Here is a 13,201-nt window from a genome sequence, read left to right as displayed (position 1 = left end):
AAACCGTGGATCTAGAGATGTAATCAGACATTTTGACTTGAAAGATGGTCAGCCTCACCCATGAATGTTAAAATTAGTTTCAGTAGCCACGTAGTATTTCATACAGTTACGTGGATGGGGTGTGTAGCTTATATGTCTATTCATACAACCTTGGGAAAGAAAATGTTATCAAGCCTCTTATCAGATAGCATGATCATTTTGCCCCAGGATCTACTCTTTCATACTACATTCATATAAAGAACAGCTCTTTCATGGGTATCTTACCTTGTATTTGTGGTGATGGTAACATTGATGATTGCGTCTGATTTCCAGATAGCATCTTATAGTGTAAGTACATACATAACATTGTACGCGTGCTTGTGCGGCTAAAACACCTAGACAGTTGAGAAAAGTGATGATGGGGTTTTGGAAATAGTACATTCAATCGAGACAATGTTGTGGGACAGAAGACATTCTGCATCAAGGTGAATATATTATCATTATTAATATTATGCATCTATTTGAGCCTGTAAAAAAAACTCCTTATACGGTTTTCGCTTTGACAAAAAAAAAAAAAGAGGAAAATAATCTTTATTATGTATTTTCTAAATTTGAAGCCAAAATCAAAGAGAATAAAATAAAAAGACAAAAATATCTTTAAAATAGTGAACAAACCACCGTCGCATCCAATATATTTTTTAAAATAAAAAAAGAATAAAAAAGAGCATCTTCTGCGTGTACCACAGACAAAAGATATCCATATGTTGCTAGTAAAATTAATGAGTTTATGAAGTCTAAAATTAGATTATATCTGTTGAATCAGAATACAACATTTGATGACATTTTGAATCAGCACTTTAATTTTCCTATTTTATATGTTTGATGTTTTTTTTTCTGTTTTTTTTTTTTTGTCATTCGATATACGTCCACATCCCATCCAATATTCTTTTAAACGTGAAATAAAATAATTCTAAAAATAATTCCTCAAGTATTAGAAACTGAGCAGACATGACGTCTGTAAAAAGCTCAATCTCTAGAATTAATCTAGATATGATAAAATATTGTACTTATATTGAAGATGACAACAATGGTATATAATAATGATAATGATGATGATGATGACGATGATGATGGTGATGATAATGATGATAATAATAATAATTATAATGATAATGATGGTAATAATAAGGAAAATGATATAAATATAATAATAACAACAATAATAATAATGATGAAAATATTATAATAATAATAATAATAATAATAATAATAATAATAATAATAATAATAATAATGATAATGATAATGATAATAATAACAATAATAATGATACTGACAATAATAATAATAACAATAATAATAATAATAATAATAATAATAATAATAATAATAATAATAATAATAATAATAATAATAATAATAATAATAATAATAATGATGATAATAATAATAATAATAATAATAATAATAGTAATAACAATAATAATAATAATATCTTAATATGATTGGTAGGGGGTCAATAATAAACCCTCTTCCGCACTAGGACAGGACTGTCCCGGGACAGTCCTGTCCCAAATCTGTAACATATAGAATTTAGAGGAATCTTCCGCACCTATTGGGACGGGACAAAACAGTCCCGTTGTGTCCCAAGCCGTTGTGAAATGCTACAAAATCAACGGGACAGGACTGTCCCAGTCCCGTGTTCATATCGTTTGTGATAGTAGAAAAATATAGCAGACTTCCGCACTAGGACAAAAAAGTCCCAGACTTGGCGGCGCCGTGTCAAAATTGAAATGCCTGTCTTTATTTTCTGCATCGCTACTACTACTGCTGCTGCTACTACTACTACTACTACTACTACTACTACTACTACTACTACTACTACTACTACTACTACTTCTACTACTACTACTACTATTTCTACTGTTGCTTCTGCTGCTACTAATGCCACTAATATATTAATACCTACATCCCTTACAATTTGTATTTATTTCCAATTCCATTGTATTTATTTTCCAACAATAGTCCACACTTTATTTTAGTTCACTGTCTTCTATACTGCATTACACAGTTCCTACCCGCCTCCCCTCTTTTAACATAATTAAGTACGCACCTTTTATAAATTTCTATTGCTCTGTTTTAATTCGCGCTTCCTCACAAAGTAGCATACAATTTCCTGCCCATCAATGTTTTTTGTTTATGCATCTTAACAACGCCACTACCACATTATCTCATTCGCCTGTAGTTTTTAATTCATCATGTGTTGTTGATGAAGGGGAAACCCGAAACGTCCATTTTATCTGTTTTCGTATAGTAAACTGAAGCTTACATTCAATTTCACAGTTATGATTTATTTATTTATTTCAATTCTGAATATAAAAAAGCAAGAACAATTCAAAAAATAATTCTATGTGATGAAACCACGTACAGAAGGCATAGCAACATAAACATTGTCGGCAATTTAAAAACGTATGTTTATAAATATAATTTAAGAAGTGTCACACTTTGTGACACAGCAGTAACGTGTCTAAAACCGGTCGCACATCTATTCGGTACCTTGTGGGATCAATTATCTTTATCGTTATTTATTTCGGGAATTTTCAATGAAAATATTTTTAAGTAAGTCCTTCTGAGCCACTTGGACTCATTGTAAGACAAAGTAACTCATTTAGAGCCTTGTAGCCAATGGTGCAGGACTTTGAACAGGACGCTAGTCTATCGCAGATTACTATCCCAGCTTGACAGGTACCCTTTTACACCTGAATGGAGTGAGTGATTGGAGTAAATTTTCTTGCTCTAGAAAGTACAAATTGGCTTCGGTCGGAATCGAACACAGAACCTCTGAGTGCAGAGTACAACGCGCTAAACATGGGCCATCTTGCCTCCTAAGCTTATAAATCCGGAACTTATCCATGTTGCTGTAGCGTTAAGCAGACAGATAACAGTTTAAAATTTAAAAAAATAAAATTCCCTTTTTCATCCCATAGGGGAAATTTTTCTCGAGGGTCTATTCCAAGGGAAGACTGGAATAACCCAGGCGTCAGCCGAAATGCAGCGCCGCAAATTGAGCTAGGGCGAGGTATAACCCAGGCGTTAGCCGCAGTGCAGCGCCGCAAATTGAGCTAGGCGAGGTGACTTACTCAAGGCAACACAGCGCATCAGCGGGTGATCGAACTGATGCCTTTCGGGTACGAAGCAAAGACCGTACCACCGAGCTATGCTGACTTTCTATTATCCTCTTGAATGATACTAGTCCGTCAAAGATTACTTTCATCAGCGAAGCGGTACTCATTTGCACCTGGGTAAAATGAGGTGATTCCAAGAAAGTCATTTTAAGATAAGATCGGAGATCACCATAGAGTCTACGGAATTGACCCTTGAGCAATCTTTGGTCATTAAAGGATGCACCCAATATTGTTTTCTCTTTCAATTTGTCTTTTTTTTTCCACGTAGTGAAGCACAGAAATATGCAACCTCTATTTCATCCATTACTAGTAGTAGTAGTAGTAGTAGTAGTAGTAGTAGTAGTAGTAGTAGTAGTAGTAGTAGTAGTAGTAGTAGTAGTAGTAGAAGTAGTAATAGAAGTAGTGGAGAAGAGGTGGTAGTTGTAGTGGTGGTGGTAGTAGTAGTAGTAGTAGTAGTAGTAGCTGAAGTAGTAGTAGTAGTAGTAGTAGTAGTAGTAGTAGTAGTAGTAGTAGTAGTAGTAGTAGTAGTAGTAGTAGTAGTAGTAGTTGTTGTTGTTGTTGTAGATGTAGTAGTCGTAATAGTAGAAGTAATGGTAGTAGTAGTAGTAGTAGTAGTAGTAGTAGTAGTAGTAGTAGTAGTAGTAGTAGTAGTAGTGGTAGTGGTAGTAGTAGTAGTAGTAGTAGTAGTAGTAGTAGTAGTAGTAGTAGTAGTAGTAGTAGTAGTAGTAGTAGTAGTAGTGTAGTGGTAGTGGTAGTGGTAGTAGTAGTTGTAGTAGTAGTTGTTGTAGTAGTAGTAGCAGCAGCAATAATATTACTCTTGCTATAAGAATATTTCATGATTATATAAATCTTATGTAAACAAATCCCATTGTACAGTGTAAAAAATCATTATCGTCATGTCGTATCTTATGTTGATTCATAAAATGTGAATTATTAGAGTTGTACCAAGGACTTATTTTTTAACTTATTAATTTATAATTCAAACTATTAAATAATAAATCTATCAATTAGAAGATTTTACATTATTATTATCACCATTATAATTATTATTATTATTATTATTATTATTATTATTATTATTATTATTATTATTATTATTATTATTATTATTATTATTATTATTATTATTATTATTATTATTATTATTATCATTATTATTATTATTATTATTATTATCATTATTATTATTATTATTATTATTATTATTATTATTATTATTATTATTATTATTATATTATTATATTATTATTATTATTATTATTATTATTATTATTATTATTATTATTATTATTATTATTATTATTATTATTATTATTATTATTATTATTATTATTATTATTATTATTATATTATTATTATCATTGTTGCCTTGCTTTATTATTGATTTTATTTACTTGATTTGTTGATGAAAATATTATATTCTTGTATGAGTTGTATTGACAATTGCCTACAAATAAACTTTTGAATCTTGTAAAAAAAAAAAAAAAATGCATTCGCTCAGGTGTGTCCCGGGACAGTCCTGTCCTAGTGCGGAACCCCTTTTGAATAGAAGTTTTCTCCAGTGGGACAGGACAAATTTGTCCTGGGACAGTTTTGTCCTAGTGCGGAAGGAGTCTAACACTATCGCCGTCTAGTATTTATTCTTCAATAACACGATATCCCCCTGCTCCCGTCCCCCTATCTTGTATTTGATTTATATAATTTTGATCTCATTACTCCATCTCATTGTCTCGTTGCTCTCTCTCTCTCTCTCCCCCCCCCCTCTCTGTCTCCCTCTCTCTCTCTCTCTCTCTCCCTTTTCTCTCTCTCTCTCTCTCTCTCTCTCTCTCTCTCTCCGTCAATCTCTCTCTTTCTCTGTATCTCTTTCCTTACACATACACACACACACACATACATACACACACACACTCAGATGCACACACATTTTTACCTATAATGTTTCAACTATTATGACAATCTAATAGTGTGTTGTAATGTTCCCTTATACAAGAGTCACATTTACTCACTTCATCTTTCTCTCCATATCATTGGTTCATTTAGCCACCTCTAGGTTATGGGCCTATAATATTAATCACAAGGATGAAAACTCCTTGGATAAGACTTTTTACTCATAATATTCTCTCACCGACTCTGATGTAACTTGAGAATATGGCTGGTTGAAGCATTTGTCCTGCCAAAAGAAAAATTGTAATAATGACTCACCTTTGTGGATTGGGATATCTTGTCAAGCAAGCGCTTTGGGCACATTTTGTAGATTTCAGCTTATATAAAAGCTCTAGTTTTGTTATGTGAAGAAGGTTATCAAAATGGAATAATTGGTCATGAACAAATTTATTATACGATTTAGAAAATAAAAATAAGAGATCAATAATTGTTTGATTTAAATTCCGTCTCTCAGCAGAGCATTGGTATTGGTATTAATCAGTAATTTAACATAATTCAATTCCTTTGCTTCCGCAGTGTTACAAGTCGACAGTTCATGAACATCTCTTTTACAATCATCATGCTTTTTCAAATAACATTTTGGGTATACGTTATTTTGGTAATTCCCTCTGCTAAAACTGCTGCCAATCAGCTAGTGATACAGAGAGAACTAATACAAAAGCCGAGACATGTGAACGTTCAGCCTGGACCTCCGAGAATCATAAAACGGTTGCCCATTTTTAGCAATACTGTAGATAGTAGAATGATACCGCAAAATAAACTAAAACCGGAGCAAGTGAAAGACTTGTACATGCCACACGGTGGATATCTTAAAAATGTAGCAGATGTGGAAATTCATAGAAAGAAAACCACAATTCATTACAAGGAAAACTTGGAAGCAGACGACCATGACTACAATATGCATTTTAATTCTTTTCTTCGACATACTATTCTGCACAGAGATGCGTCCACAATTTGGGAAAACGAGTTTGTTTTGAACCCCAAAAAGCTCTGCAGTCAGCACAGGGACCTTGACCTTTTGGTCATAGTGCATACTGCCCCATATAACTTCAAAAGGCGTACGATGATTCGTCAGCAACTCACAAACAGAGGTATCAATCTTCCTTACACGGTACAGATTGTGTTTATGGTGGGTAGTGTAAAATACGAAAAGAGAAACATTTCAAATGATATGACTATTGATTCAGAATACAAGCAGCACGGCGACCTTGTAAAGATGGATTTTGTTGAAGATTTTAGAAACTTATCACTAAAAGCTGTCATGTGGTTAAAGTGGACAAACGAACATTGCAAAAATGCAAATATGGTTCTTAAAATAGATGATGACGTTGTTATCGATATTCAAAAAATTCTACCTCTTTCCAAAGGTTTGATGTCGAAATACAAAAGGTCAATATTTTGTCATCTTAACAAGATTGGTAGCCAGCCCATTCCTCGAATAGGAAGAACAATGGTTGATCCACGGGAATTTATGCGGATGTTGTATTATCCTTACAACTACTGTAGTGGATTTATTGTATTTCTAACACCGGATTTAATTCCAAGCATGGAGCAAACAGCACGCAAAATACCATTTTATAATGTAGACGACGTATTTATGTTTGGAATGGTGCCAAAATATTCCGGCGGGGTGACCTATCATAATATCGGTTTCAATGTGAGTATTTGGAACCAAAAAGTTTTGAAATGTAACATTGATAAGGGGCGCTTATGTCAGTATTTTGGTACAATGGCAGAAGAGGACGCCGATAGATTGAATGTGTGGAATGTTATGAAACACAATCATGTTTGGGACTTTCATTTCCCGAAACTATTTATAGGACACTGACGTGACTAGATTTTAGGTGAATTATAATGTTTACCCTTGCCCTCTTAAATTTGCATCATCACAATCATTAGCCTCATCATCATCATCAAATTCATCATCATCATCATCATCATCATCATCATCATCATCATCATCATCATCATCATCATCATCATCTTCTTCATCATTATTACACTACATACTTAACATAATGTTAGTGATATATGTCTGCTGATAAGTACATTTCTCACAATGCAAGCAGTTTTTAAACGTTAGCACCTATATAGCGAAATATCCCCAAAATGTGCTCAAAGCGAGTTACAAGAGGTCCCTAACCAACAGCAACACTTAACATGTAGGACAAGACATGACGCTTGTTCTAATTCTTTCGACATAGACAATATTATTATCGGCCAGGTACTCATTTCACACATGAGTACGGTGAGTTAATGTGAGTAAAGAGCCCATTTAAAGGACTCAACAATGTGCCGCTCAGAGCCGAACTCGAACCCAGGATCTTCTGATTCGAAGGCAAATGTCATACCACAAAAACACATTCTTGTTCAAGTGATTTGTTGCATCTTACAAAATAAATTGCGTTTCTTATTTTAGCATGTAAGATTTTAATAAAACTACATCTTCTTTTTGTTCATCATCATCATCATCATCATCATCATCATCATCATCATCATCATCATCATCATCATCATCATCATCATCATCACCATCATCACCATAAGTCATTGCATAATTCAACATGAACCTTACAATACAACATTTTTTTATCGTTCATTTGTTTTGTAGAATATTTACAAAATAAAATGCATGTACGTTGGATGTTAATACAACTGAATAATTTGATTTGTTCAGATAATATTATTTTTCTCCATTCTCTTGCTTTATCACTCAGTCCCATTTAATTTGTTCAAATTGATATAGGCGAGTTAACACATTTTATCCCTCTTTGCTGCAGTAACGGCAACTCTCAATGATGTAAACCCAAGTATGCCTCTTTCCATCTTCCCTTCCATTTTCCCCCTCGACCTTCCCCTCTTCCTCTTGCAACCAGGTGCCAAGTTAATGTCACACTTGGAAGGCTGTTGTTTGAAATTCCTAAGACTTGTCATAAACATCTCCAAATTCTAAGGGCCACTGGAAGGCTGTTTACTTTTTATTCCTGTAGCCATAGTGTCTAATAGCTTCATTGATATCAAATTAAATGTATCCAATTTCCCATCAACGCCCATTATCCTTTTCCATTTACCAGACCTACATAAAATAACTGAAAGCACAATTGCATTTAATAATAATTAGATTCTTTTTCTTCACCAATCATTTTCCTAATTTACTCATCAGTTCTTAATTGGTGACTTTACCACCCATATTATACAAAATAAAAAATAAAATCTCTGCCTTTTTTATCTTCTCTCTATCAAATTAATGTTACTTAATTTGTTAATTTTCATTAATTCGTATTATCTTCGCCTTGAAAAAATGACATTTTTGCCTCGTAGATTTGGTTTCCCTACTGAACACTTTAAACTTTCCTTGCAATTTTTCTTGTGAGCTAGACAGAATGTATTGTCATCGGCGTAGTAAAAAAAACAAACGACGAATTGATTTGTATAAAGTCAACGGATTCAAATTACGTCCTCGCTTTCGTTAAATTCATTACCGAGAAGAAGAATAAATAAGAAACATGACAGGCACTGTTGTGGCGGTGAGCAAAATCAAAACCTTTATTTTTTTTCAAAATTGGCAATGCAAGTGTAAAATGTGGAGTTTCATTTCATTTATTTTTTATTTGTCGAACTGTTCTGAATCCTATCTGTCATGGCCTCAAAATTTGTACAGTCCATCCAGTTGTTCTCGAACAGTTTGTCATACTCCATATTTATGGTAGTTCCCTAATGAGGATGTATCTCCACAATTCTTGCATCTCTTTTGTTGTCCCATACTTTTTTTTTGAAGTAGATGATATAAGAATATGTATTATTCATTTCACACTCTGGGGAATATATTACATAATTGCTTTTTCATTTGCCATACCTTTTGTTGGTTTCTGAATTTCAGCTCTCAGTAACTAATCAATTGGGATATAATCCTTAACTGGTGCAGTTGTATCCACTTTGTCAACCTGATTGGGTTTGTCTCTGCTGAGAAATTCTCCAAATAAACTCAATGCATCTCTGTAACACTTCATCCTCCTTTGTGAGAATGCGCTCTTCATTGTCGTTTGGGGGTCCGGCTGCTAAAACAATACGAAAGGCAACCGACCTAACTCGGCGTGCCTCCATATGGAGTATTGTGAGATTATTTTCAAATACGGAGGTTAGCTGCTATATTAAAAAAAAAAACATGCAGTCGCGGACCGACGAGGTCAGGTGATGTGACTGTATCCTGATATAAAAACTGAAAACCCAGTGCATGGGTGATCTAAGAGAGAAAGAGCAGCTATAACACCTTTGCAATTGAATTTGTCTTTGTCGATCATGGATCAGCACCCAAAGCGTGGAAGGTCCCGTTATTAAAGAACGCTCACCATTCCACGTGACTAAAGGCTTTGGGATGGGACCAATCCTCCAGTGAACAGGATGATAGGCTGATTAACAGAAAATTTAACATTCAAGTGTTGATGAATAAACATTGAACTCAATATCTAGTGTCTAATTATAGTCAGATGTATTATAAGTGGCGCGTGTTTTTCTTCTTTTTCTCAGCTGTTCCTCCATTAATTGTGAAACAAGAGGAGATTATTTCGTTTATAACAGCTTTATTAAAATCGATAACTGGTAAGGATCGTAACTCATAGATGATTTACATTATGAAAAATATGAATTTTCCACTTTTCATTTTGAAGGATTCGTTAAAGTGGAATGTTCGGTTATTTGCAACTTAAACGATATACATTCAGATCTGATTATTAAAGAACAAATGAAATCCTTAACTATCAGACATCTACATTTTATAACTATCAATACACATTACTGATGAATACAAATGAAGTGAACATTGCACACTTTCAACATTATTTTCATTGTGAAATTTATAGAAATAGCTTGCGTTTATGCCAATGAGGATTACATAAATGTAATGTAAACTGGTCAAAAGTAGAAATTCAACAATTTATGACACATCATTTCCACAAATATGTACATGTTTTCAGCCATAACAACAACTACAACAAACATCACCAGGAACAACAAAGTAACAAAGACACACTGGACACACCAATCATCATATTCTAATGACGAGGATGAGGAAAATGAAACGACTATGGAAAGATTTCGTGGGATCACTCCATCCAATGAAATGTAATTTTCCACCAATTTGCGAAGGTCGGGGCATGCCTTTTCCCAGTCTTGCCTTATTATATTATTTATTGCCTCGTCGGTGAGAGTAAATTTGGTATTCCACCTCTCATGGGGAAGTCGCGGAACCTCGTGTTAAAACTTATTGATTAGATACTATGCTTTGAAAACTGTTTCTGGTTTGTTTGTTTTCACTAGGAGTAAAGTTGGGCCTTTTATAATTGGTCAGAATATGTAGCGCTGTCTGATTGGAGCCATGAAATCATATTAGTTTTCATAGTTGCCGAAGTTGGAGTATTGAGGTGATCATGGGCCATCAACTTGTCACGTTGTCCAATGCAATGCGGATGGGTGCTTCGAGGAAAGGCAGCAAACGGTTTTACTTGTGTACATATGTATATATATATATATATATATATATATATATATATATATATATATATATATTATATATAAATGAAATAAATAAAATAAAATAATCAGTCTTGTATCATATTCATTCATATAATATATATATATATATATATATATATATATATATATATATATATATATATATATAAAGAGAGAAAGAGACAGATTTCGATGTGTTATATGTGAAGCCATTTTTGTTACCTTGTGTTAGAGAACCCGGTATTTAGTGACCAGCTGACATATTGTTATTGTTTGAAATCGGATATAGTAGTCATCAAAAATGTTGGCAGACGATCTGGTCAAATATAGTAAATATTTCGATCAGGTAAAGAACAGAAAATGGTTTATATAAACTTTAAGAAATTGTTTGCATCAAAAATAATGGTATCGGTCCGGTGCAAGTACTCCCATCTAATTGTCATCTAATGATCGTTTACCGGAAGTCTAACCCATAACGAACTTAGTTAAAATGATGGCGTCTGTTTTCGGGGAAATTTTGACGAAGTAAAAGAGTTTTTGATAAAATCAAAGCGTTGTGTAATCAAAATCATAGTTACACAAAATCCATCTTCGGGCCAATTGTAAACGCCATGCAAGATTTGGTGGCAATTGGTTTGGTGGATCTGGAGCCTTAGTGGAACAAAAAATCGGATTTGCCAGATATATTTATACATGGAAACATACATATATCCATACATGCATCTCACGGGAGATTTTCCTTTAAGATTTATACGGATCCGTGACATTCCAAGCGTCAGTGCAGTTCTATGTAAAAAAAAAAATAGACTTAACTGACTTTACTGATATCCAATCTATTACCCAAAAAAAAAAAAATGAAATTTCAACCTAACAGCTGTTATATCAATTTAGTGAGCACAGCAGTATAAGCTTAAAAACCAATAACCTTCATATTTTACCATTGCGTTATTGTGTGAGCAAACCAGCCTCTACAGTTTTCCACCAGGTCTCATTGTTTCATATTATTGATATCCTGTGGAGTAGTGACAATCCTCGCAGTGTTGCTACTATTAACTCTACACATAATGGTGTCGAAAATGAATATGATTTTATTCTTGGTCAGTCTCCAGTTCGTCTGGTCTCTTGGTTGGATCCAGCTCATTAATAGTAAGTTGTTGAACGGTTAAAAAAAAAATCCCGAAAAGTACCAACCCAAAAAACACACAGAAAAAACCCCCAAAAAAAACAACAAAAAAACAAAGACAAACACACACATACACACACATACAAACACATACAAAACAACAACAAACAAAACAACAATCTCCAAATCATTGTAATTAATTAACAGGTTGTGTCGTCATTGAAATGGCTGTTATATGGATTATCTAAAGGTGCCTAAAAGAGTCAATAAAATGAATGGTAAAATAAAGGGAGTAAAATGACTATTCTAAAATATACAACACACAAAGTAAACGACGTCCCAGCGTTTGTCCTTCTTCATGTAAACAAGACAAGGAAATATTATGTTATATTATATTGACATTATAGTTAGAACATTATAAGTAAAAAGTGTGTGTGTGTGTGTGTGTGTGTGTGTTTGTGTGCAAGGGAAAGAGAGAGAGAGATAGATAGATAGATAGATAGATAGAGAGAGAGATAGATAGATAGATAGAGATAGATAGATAGATAGATAGATAGATAGAGAGAGAGAGAGATAGAGAGAGAGAGAGAGAGAGAGAGAGAGAGAGAGAGAGAGAGAGAGAGAGAGAGAGAGAGAGAGAGAAGATGGCCAAAGGCTGAAATGTCGTTTACTTTATTTTGTATCTTTTATAAGAGTTATTTTTACTCCAATTGTTATATTATATCCTTGTTTCATTGACATCACACTCGAAAGTGTGATTTGGGATCTATTTGATACGCTCTTTTACACTCTTGACATGTGTATCTTCCTGCTATGTTCGCAAAGTTCTGGTCGGGAGATCCACGTTTTTTTATCAGTCGCCAAGTGTGACAGATGGCGTCTGTAATTATAATTATAATTGAGCTTTATATAGTGCAATATCCACTAAATGTGCTCAAAACGCTTTACAAGGGGTCCCTGGTCAACAGAAAAATTTAACATGTAGGACGGGACGTGACGCCTGTTAGGTGATATTACAATTTTTCGGACAAAGGCAACGCTGTTAACGGCCAGGTACTCATTTTACACCTGAGTACGGTGAGAGAATGTGAGTAAAGAGCCTTTTCCAAGGACTCAATTATGCGAACCCAGGACCTTCCGATCCGAAAGCGAGTGTCATACCACTAGACCACATAGCCGCACTGTAAAGACAAGGTTTTCCAAGGTTTCTGTCAACGGTTGTTTCTCTTTGTCTGCCAAACACGCTACGTCCAGATACTGGGTCCGATGGTATCTTGTACAGCTTCTCAAAATTATTTTTCCAGCAAAGGGTCTACAATTTCCGCGTGCTCCACGGAATGGAGCGTTGCGCGTCTTTAATAATAATAATAATAATAATAATAATAATAATAATAATAATAATAATAATAATAATAATAATAATAATAATAATAATAAAGATAATGATAATAATAATAAT

The 13,201-nt window shown here is 33.8% G+C and overlaps 1 protein-coding gene across 1 annotated transcript; it reads left to right on the top strand.

Annotated features, from left to right (window-relative positions):
• The first annotated feature begins 262 nt into the window (after window positions 1-262).
• Window positions 263-8,954, top strand: LOC144963717 (UDP-GalNAc:beta-1,3-N-acetylgalactosaminyltransferase 1-like). The gene is made up of 2 exons (XM_078897671.1): window positions 263-464; window positions 5,625-8,954. The coding sequence occupies exons 1-2, from the start codon at window positions 433-435 to the stop codon at window positions 6,934-6,936; spliced, it is 1,344 nt and encodes a 447-aa protein (XP_078753797.1). The 5' UTR covers window positions 263-432; the 3' UTR covers window positions 6,937-8,954.
• The last annotated feature ends 4,247 nt before the right edge of the window (window positions 8,955-13,201 follow it).

The sequence above is a fragment of the Berghia stephanieae genome, chromosome 2 (genome assembly GCF_034508935.2).
Source record: "Berghia stephanieae isolate SIO BIC M18660-M18661 chromosome 2, UCSD_Bste_1.3, whole genome shotgun sequence".
NCBI classification, from domain to species: Eukaryota; Metazoa; Mollusca; class Gastropoda; order Nudibranchia; family Aeolidiidae; genus Berghia; species Berghia stephanieae.
Note: the sequence above shows the minus strand (reverse complement) of the source record. Positions and strands in the feature narration are given on the sequence as shown.

Excerpts from the sequence above, each read along its gene's own strand:
- LOC144963717 (XM_078897671.1), top strand. The coding sequence starts at position 433 with ATGTTGTGGGACAGAAGACATTCTGCATCAAG. Across the intron at positions 465-5,624 it reads AGAAGACATTCTGCATCAAG|TGTTACAAGTCGACAGTTCA; the intron begins GTGAATATATTA and ends TTGCTTCCGCAG.